The sequence below is a fragment of the Asterias rubens genome, chromosome 11, assembly GCF_902459465.1.
Source record: "Asterias rubens chromosome 11, eAstRub1.3, whole genome shotgun sequence".
Lineage (NCBI taxonomy): Eukaryota > Metazoa > Echinodermata > Asteroidea > Forcipulatida > Asteriidae > Asterias > Asterias rubens.
The window spans coordinates 11,433,942-11,448,723 of NC_047072.1; the positions used below are offsets into that span (position 1 = coordinate 11,433,942).

The 14,782-nt window shown below is 37.5% G+C and overlaps 1 protein-coding gene across 7 annotated transcripts in view; it reads left to right on the plus strand.

Moving 5' to 3' along the window:
- The window catches only part of LOC117296425 (synaptotagmin-like protein 4), a 72,326-nt gene that overhangs the window by 11,535 nt on the left and 46,009 nt on the right, over window positions 1-14,782 (plus strand). For 6 of the 7 annotated variants that reach the window (XM_033779336.1, XM_033779341.1, XM_033779342.1 and 3 more), the window contains exon 2: window positions 5,903-6,221. In XM_033779336.1, the coding sequence (XP_033635227.1) occupies window positions 6,037-6,221 (185 nt within the window). In that variant the 5' untranslated portion in view covers window positions 5,903-6,036. Of the gene's footprint in view, window positions 1-5,902; window positions 6,222-14,782 lie in introns of those variants that run through there. The other variant, XM_033779338.1, reaches the window with a different exon arrangement.

A 14,782-nucleotide genomic window follows, 5' to 3' on the forward strand; every position in this document is an offset into this window, starting at 1 on the left:
CTACATGTACGTATGTGTATCACCCATTTCATCATTGAAACTGTAAATACTTGAGAAGACTTTCAAGTCTTTAAAGACTGTTAAAGTCATTTCTAAATATAAACGTTTTATACTTAGAATTACAACTTTTGTTAGTGTTACTATTTCTACCTCCATGGTGTTATCATAGGCCTAAATCCTCACACAAGTGCACAAACAAACATTAAAGTGCAATTCCCATGGGACTAAAACCTTGGGGCCTGTATGGTGTGGAGTGGGCGTGGCATATTTTGAAATGTGCGACAGTGCCACAATCATTGATAGAGCTTTCATGTGAGCAACTGCTGTAGATGAATACAGGGCTCACAATTTTGGGGAAAATCCACAAGACCACAGGACTTGTAGCTCGGGATTTTATTTACACGACCAGAATCAAAATGAGAAGAGACTGGTAATCAAAATGAGAACATGGTTTATCATCTAAACTATTTCATTTGAATAAAACACTAAGAGAAGTATGTGTTTCGTTTGAATAAAACACTAAGAGAATTAGGTTGATCTCTACTGTTTAATGGGTGATTCTCTGTAGAATTGAAAGATATTTGTGAGACTCGGACTCGGTATTTGAACATTATTTTTTTGAGACGAAGATGTTGAATTAAAAAAAGAAAAAAGTAAGACCACAGGGGTGGTCCCTTCGGCCTGTCTTGAGTTTACTGGTCGGAAACTGAAATCACTGGCCTCAGGCCCTTGGTCAAGTCTTAAAATTGAGCCCTGAAGTAAACTTACTGGGAACTTTTGTTGTAGGAGTACTCATAGTTTGTAACTCATGGCAAAACTTGGATGTGTGTCAACAGCTGTGTTTGTAGTGTGCTTGATTGGAATATTGACCTAAATAATAAGTACTTCTTGCGGCCTATTGTTGTTCACTACTTGTGTAAACGTTTCAATTTATTAACAACTGATTTATAACTGGCTTGACTGAATTCCCAAATATCCAATGAGTTGCTTCATAAACAGAATATGTTTGTATTATTTGAAGCGATGGTTGATCGAGGACGACTATTGTGCAAAGTTTTTATACAATCAAATGATAATATTATTGAATTTTGAACCACAGGAAACAGCCATGACCAAAAACCAGCGTCTGAGTTCAAGCTATTGGGCGTTGAATTGCGCACAGATTTGTACTTCTTTAGACTAGAGTTCGGAAGGATCCTACATTATAATTTTTTACAGTGGGAAGCAGAGCCATGAAATTAGACCTTACTGTGTTAACGTTTTCTGGCTACCAGCATTTACTAACTTAATTGTCATTCATGTAGATGTGTACATGCTCTAGGCCATGCACTGTCCTTTTCCCACTACTACCGGTAGTCCAGAGGGCTACCCAGTCTTCAAATTGACCATGTGCATAATTTTTGTTGGGTGAGATAGATACATGTACCTCTCGACAAGCCTGGGGTGAATTTCACAAAGAGTTAGGACTAGTCCTAACTTAGGACTAGTCCTAGGAGATATACAAATTGCATGGATAGTCCTAAGTTAGGACGAGTAACTGGTCCTAACTCTAGATAAGACTAGTCCTAACTCTTTGTGAAATCCACCCCATGACAGCTTTCTCTAATAATAGCTTACGGTGTGTTACTGAACAGCAAAGCTGACCAGGCCAAATTTCAAAGAGCTCATGCTTACAACTTTTCTGCTAAAAAAGCAGGAAACCAGTCATAAAGTAGTGCTGTGACAAGGTATTTTGACTGGTAAGCTTAACTGTGTTGTGCTTTAAGTTTTAGATAATTAGATACCTTTTGTGCTTTTAACACCAGAAGGTACATTCCACAGCTCTCTTCCACAGAGCAACCTGACCAGGTCCTATATTTCATGGAACACGTTGCCTTGGACCGGTCGAGTTGGTCTTTGAAAAGCATGATTAACTGTTTGTTATAAAATGCATACGGTTTGAAAGATGTTTAAAAAGTAGAATACAATGATCGACACAAATATGTCTCAAAATTGCGTGGTTTTCCTATTACCTCGTCGACTAACACGGTCGGCCATTTATGGTTTGACTCCCATAAATGGACGATCGTGTTAGTTCGCAGAGCAAAAGGAGAACCATGAAATTTTGAGGCATGTTTGTGTGGATCATTGTATTCTCCTTTTAAAACATCTTTCCAATCATATGATTTTTATAACAAACGGTTGCAAATGCTTTTTATAGACCAACTCGTCCGATCCAAGGCAACATGTTCCTTTAATCATGAAATATTGCTAAGCAACTATTATAAGCGGGAAACTAGTCACAGAGCAGTGCTGTAACATGGTATCTTGAATGGTTACATTATTCTAGTTAGCATAATTTGGTTGTTCTTTTAGATACTTGTGCGTTTAAAGCCATTGGACCCTTTTGGTACAGAAAAAAAAAAAAAAGTTCACAGATTGTCTATGAGGGCACATTCCACAGCTCTCTTCACTGCAGTGTTTTTGTGCCTGTGTCCAGTGACAAAAACCTGTCACACTTCATGCCTTTTTCTCTTAATTCCTCTCTATTTGTTTTCCTCAATAGTGTGGAACGGGTTACAAGCGATGATCCACTTCTGATATAATATACAGAAGTAAATATTCACACAGGTACCAGCACATACAAAGTAAAACACCCACACAAAAACACCCACTCGATCACGCAAACATGCACTAGGTAATACAGGCCTAGAAATAACCCTCGCCACCTACCGCAAATGCTGGTGCCCTGTGCTTTTGCTGTGGTGCCCATTGATAAGTTCCAATACAAATTGACATTTTCCTCATACATGTAGAAGTGCCCCTTTTAGCAGAGAAAAATTGTTGCGCCCCTTCATGATCAAAGTTCAAGGCCTGCATGGTGCAATCATTGCCGCTGTTCACAATGAGAAATCAATTCAAGTTTACAAACATAAACAGCAGGTTGTCTGCTCATAAAATAGATCAGTCCATCAACATGGATTAACAACGATTCTCAAAAACGTGACGGCCTTTTGGAATGAAATTTTCACATTTTATTGATTGTATTTTACATAATATACATAATGTTGCGATTTAAAGACGCTGGACACTATTGGTAATTGTCAAAGACCAGTCTTCTCACTTGGTGTATCTCAACATATGCATAAAATAACAATCTTGTGAAAATTTGAGCTCAATCAGTCGTCAAAGTTGCTTAATGAAAGAAAAAATTCCCTTGTCACACAAAGTTGTGTGCTTTCAGATGATTGATTTTGAGACCTCAAATCCTAAATATGAGGTCTCAAGACAAATTTGTGGAAAATTACTTCTTTCTCAAAAAATACGTCACTTCAGAGGGAGCTGCTTCTCACAATGCTTTATAGTTATCAACCTCTCCCCATTTTTCGTTACCAAGTAAGGTTTTATGCTAATAATTATTTTTGAGTAATTACCAATAGTGTCCACTGCCTTTACAATAGATGGAAATTTGCATTGGGATGAATATTAATTTTGGTTTTTGCCCACATACACCAATGTGTTTTATACACTTTATTCTCAGTACTTTCCCAAGCTCTGTGAAAAAAATCACAGGCATATTACTTGGGTTGGATTTGAACCTATAACCTTTTCAATTCTAGAGCAGTGTACGTACATGTAATGGGTAAGGCCAAGTTAAATCTGATTGTTGCACAAAATCTCCCTAAATGCTAAATGCAATGTTGGCAGCTACACAATGTATTGACCTTCTGCTTTTGTGGAAAAAAAAGTGCAATTTTATTGTTTAATTTTTACACTTGCTTTAATATTGCGGGCTGATTGATCATCACCTGCGGGTCATGGTCTGTGGTCATCTTAATAAAAACCAGTGACCTGTTCCATGAAATAATTAATAATGGTTATAATGGGTGGTGTGAGATGGGCCATGAAGTGCAGCCACCTTGGTCTATTGTGTCGTCACCATAGTTGCTGGAAGTCCTTCCAGATCCCTTGTTCTGCACAAATGAATTACTTTGTGTCATGGTAGACCTTGGTGAAAACTTAGGTCAATATCAGCAAAGTCTAATGGCCATGTATCGGAACTACTCAATACGCTACAGTACCGTATAGTGTAGAATGAGGTGCATGCTGGTCTAGCTAGCGATCAAGTTTGATCGCTAGCTAGACCAGCATGCACCTTATTACAGTTAGCGCTTACGCATTGGGTGATTGCGAAAAGGTCTGTGGTGAAGTAAACCATTTGTGAATCCACAGAGTAGCAGCTGTGATCATGGGTAAATTGTATTTGTATTAAAGCCATTGGACCCTTTCGGTAAACAGTGTTGTCCAAGGCCCACACTTTGTGTACCACAACTTCTATATCAAATAACAAACCTGTGAAAATTTAGGCTCAATCGGTCATCGGAGTCGGGAGAAAACAACGGAAAACCCCACCCTTGTTTCCGCGCGTTTGGCCGTGTCATGACATGTGTTTCAAATAAATCCGTAGTTCTCGTTAACGAGAATTTATATTGTTTTGCTGTTTTCTCAAAAAGTAAAGCATTTCATGGAATAATATTTCAAGAGAAGTCTTTCACCATTGCCTTCTGTAAACCCTGTAAGCTATTTGTAAATCTGTGAACTTTTTTTTTTTTTCTGAACCGAAAGGGTCCAATGGCTTTAAGCCGTGTTCCCATTGCACTTTTTCTTCCACTGCCACGCGAAAAGTTACCATGACTGGCTTTGGTGTAATTCTACCGTGGTTTCCACCTGGACTATATTCTGTGACGTTTGCCTAAGCGTTTTACAGAGTGGTTTTAGTACAGTGTAGGTTTACTTTTAGCGGCCTGTGTTAAGTAACCAATAGTGTCCAGTGTCTTTAATAATGATACAAATTATATATAATTTATTGCTATTTCATTTCTTTTATGCCTTCTCCATCCGAGGATGTTCGAAGGGGCAAATTACACAAATTTCCATAAAAGTAACGCAAATAAAGAAAACAAAATTATTACATAAAAAGCAGACCGAAAAGTCCATACAAAAAAAAAACTCTTTTAGTGAAGGTTTATTAAAGTATTTGGGTACCTTTTCAAAATGTCCATAGATTTACATTAAACTACTTACAGGGTTTGAAGATAATGATAGTGGAAAGCTTCCCTTCAAATATTACCTACTGAGGTGCTGTAGTTTTTGAGAAATGAGTAGAACAATGTCATGAAAATACGTTTGTAATTGCTTAAAAAAAATTTCGTCTCATGAGGCGAAAATTGTTTTCATGACATTGTTTTACTCATTTCCCCAAAATTACAGCACCTCAGCACGTAATATTTTCAGGGAAGCTTTCTACTATCATTATCTTCAAACTGTGTAAGTTTAGTGGAAATCTGTGGACATTGTGTTTTTTGTCCAACAAAAGTTACATACACCCTTTAAATACACGAGATTGCCGGACCTTTCCGGTCATGAGTTTTCTGGCCTGACACTAAAACCTGCTATACAGTCCTGCTGTTGAGTGTAAAATTGGAGCCCTTCTGAGCAAGTTTTTTTTTTCATAGGTAAGGCATAAAAGGCAGAATTCTACCTGTAACCTCCAAGATATAAGGGCACCTCTTTTCGAGAGGGAAATCTAGAAATGAAAATTGGTCAATTTACATGCAAATGGGCACTAAGGAATGGCCAGGGGCTTGGAGTATAATGCAATTGCCACCGTTAAGAATCATGTCTGTATGTACATGTATGATGAAAAAGATCAGTCGCCTAGTGCGCTTCAAGTGTCGGTGTGTCTGTAGAAAGCTTACAAAGAAAAAAAAAGATTGCGCGGTATTTCTCCTTGAAAGTTTTTTTCTGGTCATTCGTAGCAATTGCCTAAATGCAGTGATCACATTACACTTGATCACTCTCACCCACAAGCCTACACACTATTCATAATGATAACCTGTCTGTGTTTATATCCCCCCTGCAGACTCAAAATGTCTAGCCTCAGATGACAATTCTCCTCATTGCTGCCACGAGTCCCCTTCATCCTCATCGTCGGCCTGGTCAGCCTAAAGATATTCTCCCTTCCCCATCGTCGCCTCCCCCCACCCCCCTCACTCGATGTCTTCCGACGGTCAAGACCTACCCCATCACCAGTCCTCGGGGAGCATTGGACAGATGGTCCCTCAACGCCTTTCTCCTTCGCTGATCGATCTAGAACATCTGTCCCCAGAGGAGCGGAGTATCATTCTCTCCGTGCTGGACCGAGATGAACAGCTGCGATCTTACGAGCAAGACCGAGTCAAGTAAGTTAGAGAAGAGGAGGGTATGAGACTCTGATGCTGGCAAAACATTTGATTATCTCACAGGTCTTTCTTTTTTTTCAATATCATTTCAATTTCACGGTTATTAAGTTGGTATCGTTGTTAGAGTTCGATGCTGTTCACAAGGGACGCCTTGCTTACTTGCAGATGTGTTAATACAAAAAGAAATATGCATTCTTATGTTTTTTCCAATTTAACTTTAGATTCCCTGTGTGATTCTGCGGGTTTATCTACATTTGCACACTACGACAAAATAGCACTAGATCTATAAAAGTCAATGATACTTGTTTTAGCTCCAGTATAAAGGGGCAGGAAAAAATAATGGTAAATCAAAGAAAATCCAGCCTGAATTCAAGTAATGCAATGAGACTTACATGTAGTATTGAGTCTATCTTACATACAAACTTACATGTATCATGATCCAAAGTTTCTAGCGTTTAATTTGCAGACCTTAAACTTCGCTCTTGAAGGAGCATGGACATTTTCCTCTGGTATGTGGAAAGGGGCATGCTGTGGGTGTCGTGGGTTATTTTGAGGTCTGAATACACCATGAAGTTTTGATAGAATAACAAGTTTGGGTCAATGTGATTGATGCAAGTCGTGATGAATGCTATGGCGCCACAGTGAAGTCAGTCTGAATTGTGTCCAAGTGGAAGGCTGTCTTGTTTCTTTATTTCTACATTGTGCTATGTCTTGCTTCAAATTACAAACATGTCTCATCAAAGGTTAATGTTGAATGAAACTCAAACATACATTTACAAAAATAAGCCAATTAATAAAGGCACTTAATAATGGGAAAGATGATTGGTCCATGGCAATCAACCATTTTTTTTTTCAATTTTCTTAAAAACTTCACTGACTCTGCAGAACGAATTTGATGTGGGAGACGGTTCCAAAGGCATGGGGCATGTGCGTAAAACTCACTCAGAATAATGCACCTTTGGAACTGCCATTTCGTGATGGAATTCTAATATTGCATACTACCATTCAAACTACACCTGACCCTGTGTAACAGTCGGAAATCTGTCTTTCAAAAGGTGTGTGTACCTTTGTACATGATACAATTTGTAGAGACTACATACGACTGAAGTATGTCAGGTCATTGCAGTAGAACTTGAATACGCTTCAGAGAATAGGCTCTCTGATGCTATTGTGCCTATCACCAACCCTCTGGCATGTTTTTTTTGTTCACTTCTTTTTCCCAAGGATTTTAAATAAGTTGGTTATTTTTTTCCAGCTTGGGAATATTTTGGAAATAGCGTAAATGTATATGTATAGGAGACCTTGGGTTTGTTTTCATGTTATTTATTACTTTATTTTAAATATTTTTTTTGTATTATTAACAAAACTGAAGCATGAAGCTGCTGCTGCTAAATATAAAACAAAAGTTGTTTTTAAAATTATTTATTTATTATGAGCAGTATTTGAACCGACAAATGTACACTATATGCAATGTACTGTGTACAAACGCATGATAAGATAACAAGCTAACTTGCTTGTTATCATAATGTTATGTCTTTTTTCGTTGTTCAGATTTTTATTATCCAGTTTTGAAAACCAATGTCTTCATTGAATAATTTTGTTCAATGAAGACATGGGGTTAACCCATTTTGGGGTAAACTGACCCCCTCATCCAAAAGCAAATTGTAAAGCTAAAAAAAACACACAACTATAATAATTTGATTTTAAAGAAATACTGCTTGACACATTCAATGAATGTATTAGGACCTTCGTTTAATCTTCTCGCATTCCTCCACATACCAGTTTATTAAACAATTTTAATTACGTTACGGCAACCCGTACCGTGTTGTGGCGTCTTTTCGTCTACATCGATTGTATTACACCTCATTTAACATTGCGATATAAAACAAGAGTTACTGCACGGGTTTAGCGATGTTGAAATTAACTTTTTGTTCATCTAACCATGTAGATGATATCAGTGATGCAGCACAGTGGTGTGTACAAAATAAAACGTGCTCTATCAGGTGTCGCTAAGTTATGTACATTTTTTGGGTGATTCTCTGGTTCAGGGAACAGCACCTGATGGAAGATATATTTAAAAAAATGAAAACAAAACCTCATGTTTTGTAGAAACTTGAGGCCATTAACCACATTTAAAAACACATTTGAAACCATTTCGTTTTCTTCCTACGAGAATATTTATTTAAAAAACAAAACAAATAAAAAACAAGACCTCAAGAAAATAATGAGGCCATTAAAAATTTTTTAAACTTATTGGAGATTGTTTAGTTGTTGTACAGCTACAAGAAATATATTACCTTCAGGGGTAAAATTGTATTTACTTACTTAATTTGTTTCCTCTTTTTTTTTTTTTTTTTTTTGAGTGTACCTCAACATTTTTGGTGGACCAGAATTTTCTCTACAAGACTAGAAATTAATTAAACTGTTTTAATTCGAACAAGCACTAGTTGAGAAAAAACCTATCACATTTGTATGATGGAGAACTGGGAGAAGTTCACAAAATGTGAAAATCTTCTTTGAGTAGTGTTGGTTCTGGACAAAATAGGTGGTTGACAACTCTAAAGCAATTTGTCCAAGTACTCTTGCTGAAACTCTGTTTTTAATTTCTGATTCTTCTCATCAGACGGAAGTTTTGTCTCATCTTTAATAAAACAAACATTTAAGCAGTGGATACACATGTTGAATTACTCTGTGTTTTTACGGTGAATTTAACATACATGTACACTACATGTAGTACCAATTTGTTGTAGATTACGTCTGCCATTTTTGATTAAGTTCTTTGCAGCACTATGCATACATTTGTACATGAACCATAGAGTTATGAACTATGCATTTAATGTTGATGAGTTTGAAACAAATTGGTTGCTTGATTACATTGATGAATTCCCCAGTGCACAGATTGATTGCATCGTTAACAGACTCAATCATTCAGCTCTTTGTTTCCTAACGGTTGCAGGCAACTCAGCTCTTTGTATCAAGCAAGTATCCACATACATGTGTAGGCCTGTATGCTTCGTTTTTGAAAGGGCAAGGGCATCAATTCTTTTTCTGCTCCTTGGTAAAAGGCACCTTATGAGGAAATTGTAAATTTCTACTGGGGCATTTTAAGGGCATGAAGTTTAACTAGAGGGCCATGGAGGTAATCGCCTTTGTTGCCTCCGAGAAGTACATGTGTATCAAGCCTGTTTTTCAAACTATCATCTTTTGAAACAAATTCTCACAGATATAAATTTTTGAACACATAATGCATTCATAGATAAGTCATGCCTGGAGTTTCATCTTTGTTTGCGCAATGTCATTTTTAATTTTGCAAAGGGAACTTTCTTTGATAATTCAAAAGTTTTTGTGAAACTTTGAAGGGACGCCAAGGCCAAAACCAGTTTATTAGTGGCCATGCCGTCGATTTCACAAAACTCTTCCTAACTTAAGACTTATCTTAGGACTTAGGACGAGTCCTAACCCTGCACTGTAGCATAACTCGAGATAAGACGAGTCCTAACTCTTTGTGAAATCGAACCATGGCTAGGCTTCTTTGTAATTTCAGGCCCGCAAGAGTGGTTTCTCTTTTCAATTCTGGTCTTAAAAAAAAAAAAATACAGTATACCTTTTGAGAGCTTTAAAAGCTCTGTGGTCTTTAGAAGTTTCCCCTCTAAACTTGAGCCCCAGAATGTACTCATTATTGTGCTGTATGTACTACCAAAGGTCATGGTACAATGTTTATTGTACTGTTTGAATTCTCTATTACGATAAATGATCTGAATCATGCACACGTCGCTAAGCGTCAAAGGTATGCATTAAGCAAAGAGTCAACAACAGTGATAAGCATCACTGTTGCAGGATGTAGGGCGGCCAAATAATTGTTTAGGAACTGGTAGTTCTCGCTCATCTTGGATTGATAAGTTTTATTTGATGTGGTATCAAAAGATATCGGATATTGATACCAATTTTGTTGACCATAGGCATCAAGTTGGTCTTTGATTACTATATGCAACCAAAGATGTCCAGTGGTTACAGGACATCAAAAGTGTGTACTGTGGATCATGTGTGGATTAACAGATTAACAAGTCAAAGCAGATACATGTGAGCGGGGCCAGAGAGCTATGTACTGTGCAGAAAATATTGCCTTTAAAAGGAAGGTACACATTTGGTAATTACTCAAAATAAATATTAACTTAAAAACTGACTTGGTAACGAGCATTGGAGAGCTGTTGATAGTATAAAACTTTGTGGGAAACGACTCCCTCTGAAGTAATGTAGTTTTTGAGAAAGGGGTAATTTCTCACTAAAATAATAAAAGACTTCTAGCTAGAAGTCTGTTATTCCTATCTGAAAGCACACAAATTCGTCCAACAAGGGTGTTTTTCTTTCATCATTTTCTTGCAACTTCGACGACCGATTGAGCCCAAATTTGCTCAGGCTTGTTATTTTATGGTTATGATGGGATACACCAAGTGAGAACACTGGTATTTGACAATTACCAAACGTGTACCTTCCTTTAAAACAACTCTAAGCTATGCAAAAATAACAGAATACCGGTCATGCATTGTAGATGGTCTTTGCATTATTCTGAGTAAGCATATTGTCGTTGTGCTTAGCTACTTTTTGTTTCTGTGATCAGCTCTTTAAAAAAAAGGGAAAAAAAGGAACTAAGCAAAAGAAAATTAAGCTTACCCAAATATAGTTAGATGTACCAGCCAAAAAACTATTCTAAATACAATCTGTGACTGGTGTCTTGACATGTTTTGCTTTGTAGAAATTTTTTAAGCAACCTTTTCTGTGTAAGCAGAAACTTGGCCTATGACGTGAACTGTTGCTGACTGGCGTACAGTACTTGTTCCTGTGAGGGCAAGGCATATTCCCATGGTAAATAGCACCTCCATGGTGGAAATTTGAATTTGCACTGGAACACATTCCAAGAGGCACTCAGAAAATTACCAGGGGAGTCAAAACAATTGTCTCTGTCGTCTTTGTGAAGGATTAGGGAGCCGGTTTCACAAAGAGTTAAGATTGATCTCAACTGCAAATCGATCGTAGTTGCTAAGTAAAGTGCGATGTCACAATTGCTTTGTGAAATCAGCCCCAGGTCTATGTAAAAGTGTAGAGTATGCAGTGCATACGTTATACTTTTGCACATCATACATTGTGTGTAAGCGTTCGTCAAACTTTCCATAAAAATAGCTTCGCACGGTGCCATTTCAGAGATTGGGTTGTAAAGTTTCACATTTTATTCACAATTTTCTAACCTACATTTCTCCACAGCACCCTCTTTTAAAAGCATGATTCACAGCCCCAACGTGCCAAATACACTGGACTTTAAGACTCCTACAAGCCCCAGGGGAAAGATAAATAATCCAAATCTCTACAGGCATTTCACATTACATGTACCTGCTGAATGCGATGCAAAAACCCAATCTACATAGCCTCACAATAAAAGTGTCCACAACGTACTTTTGGGGACAAAATAGTTTGAAAAAAGGTGGAAAAGTTGCAAATTTTATCAGAGCAATTTTGCTTTCATTTTTTATTCAAATTTTTTGCTGGGAAAATTGGTTAGGTTAATCCTTTGTCAATGTCCAACCAAAGACATGACGAATACAGAAACAGGCACAACTTGTTTCTTGTTGTTGCATTGGGCATGATTGGAAATTATTATATAACAACTATTGAACACAGCCCCCATGGCATTGTATTTTGTTCCCTTTCTAGGATACAGACCCTTCAAATGTTCCCTACTTTCATGCATTAATAATTTGTCATTATTTTCCTTCCCGTCTTTTTATCATTATTTTATTCCATTCTCACCCGGCATTCACAGCGAGTAAGCAAAAATTCAATATCATTTCCGTTTAACAACATTAAAACATTGTTCCCTTCTCCACTCATTCTCATTCCAACTCTATTCCCCCTTCTCAAACTATCCATGTCGTTCACATCTGTTGATTTATACACTGTTTGCCGTTGTTTGACAATTAACCCACGTGTGGCATTCCCTAATGAAACATTAATGGTCTCATCTAACCTTTTTAAACATTCATGAGACCCAAGATATTTCTATAGCAGCAATCATGATCGACTCTAACAATGTGTATGCATGTTTAATTCAAATCAATTATCCTGGGGATCATCACAGTCCCTTTTTTTCTATCCATCCTGTCCAAATGAAACTTTTTTGTTTATAAAGCCCCGTTCATACTTCCTTTGAATGTGAATGCGAATTTTGACGTCACAAATTTGCAACAAATAATGTGCAACAGTTGAGTAGTGCTCATCTCCAAAGAAATATTGGCTCTGAAAACAGTCCTATGACGCCAACATTCTCTTCGTATCGCATTCCCAGGAAGTTTGAACCGTATGTAACCATTTATTTTTTTGAAAATTTATCCTGATTCCTTGGTTTTTTAATCGCTTAAAACTGGGAGCACACACACACGACACAAACAAACTGACAATCTGAGTCTGAACCCTCTTAAGATAGATGACACTGTTACATGCGGGTGCTATTTCACAAGCCAGAGGTTGTGGTCAATAAGTCATTTGCATGTTAGATTCAAATAAAATCTGGTACAATGACCTGCTGAGATCACAAGTTCAAACACTTCAATTTGAAATCCTTAGACTATCCAGACAGTTACTATATTATCACATGGTGTTTGGAAAACTTTTTCGTAGTTACATGTATGTAAGAGACGGCGATTAACGCATACACAGTTCTGAATGAATGTGGATAACACAATGGTACCAGGGTTCGACCAAGGCAGTTTTGGGTTTTAATTGAGATTTTCATGATCGGCAAGTAAGATGCTCTCAGGTTGTCGATCTTCCACTGTTTCCAAATGTGTCTTAAGTGATACTCCATGACCCCTTCATACATAAACATGACCCCTCCCCCGAAACATTTGTGTAAATCTCGACCAAAACAATTTTAAAATGCGAGACGGCTTTTAAATCTTAAAACCTGAGCATAATGATTGCTAAAGAGAGAACCCTTTTTTATCAGGAAAAAACAAAAGTTTTTTAGTTCCAGAGTTTCTCACATGCCGTTCTTAAATAAATGTGATTCGGTAATACGGAAAGTATTATCTGAAGAAGTCTTTGTTTCTTCAACCATAAGGTAACCACCATGCTTCAACGGCAAACTGTGTAGTCTAAATCTTGCGTCCACCCAACCTCCTTACTCATTCCCCCCCCCCCTCTTCAGGTTTATAAATGCATGAGTTTTACATACCTGGTGAAGGCACATTTGGTTAAATGGCAAACTTCGTACATGTGAACTGTAGGCGAAACTTAGCTTCAAATCCTACCGTAATGTTGTCTTGAATGCATCAGATTGCATACTTGGTGAAGGTACATCTAGTTAACGGCAAACATTAGTCAAATTATTTCCATAATTTTGTTTCATGCATGAGTACATACTTGGTGAAGGTACATTGTACATCAGGTGATGAGTTCCTTTCTTTGGTAAATAAAAGATTATTTTTTGGTGGAGGATACATTTGGTGTCAACTTAGAGCTGTGATCTCATATTCTGTGTTTCAGGGGTTAATTTTGCACACCATCAATTCCAGGTGCATAACTTTCAAGATGTTATCCCATTCGCCATTTCATCTGGCGCCAGTATTTTGTACCTGGCGCCCGTTACCTCGCCAGTTGTTCTTCACCAAATCATGCTGATGAGATAATCAGTGTCTCGTGCTATGAAATATTAAGTGGCTCGCCAGGGCACTATTTCTTGCCCACTTCATCTTTGTCAGATAATGTAGGTTGAAGGTCACAAAGGAGAAGATTTGTTTTAAAATGCCCATTTTGCCAGTGTAGGTGTGTGGATTTCACAAAGAGTTAAGACTAGTCTTATCTAGAGTTAGGACAAGTTATTGAGTTAGGACGACTTATTTGTCCTAAATTAGAACTAGCTCTCAGTTTGTAATAGTTCTAAAGAGTCCTTAGGACTAGTCCTAAGTTATTGGACTATGTTTGTGAATTGGACCTGGTTCAGCGTTCTGATTATTCTACTAAGGAAAGAAAAACAGAGGAAGAACAACAACATCAATGCCCAGTGCAATCTTACCAATCAATACCAGTTGAGATGATTAAAACAATTGACGCAGCGTTTTCAGACTTTCAGGGACTTTTCGAACGAGGTACACATCTGTACATGTATCTTGCAGGCAACTAAGTGCATTACATTTAAAAGGAACTCCTAGGTAGGTGAACAGAAGTGTTTTTCTTTTGCTGTGTCTCAAGCAGTCCCTTAACAGTTATGGAAAAAAGAATTGTGAACGGTAATTTCGTCTTCCTTGTAGGCCCTACCTTTCCTTCTTTGATCCAATGACGTTTGACGCAGCCTTGCAAAAAATATCCTAATTAATGAACTGTATCAGTCTGCTGAATAATTAAGTTCAAATGGAATGAGCTACCAATGTCTAGCTGCTCTTTCTCACCCTCTCTTTTTAGAAGAACAAAAAGTTGTGACAAAAAAGGGGCAAATATGCACAATTCAAGTACTGTTGACCAGCAAAGAAAGTTATTCTTTTATTTCTGCCTGAAACTAAATGGCCCCTGGG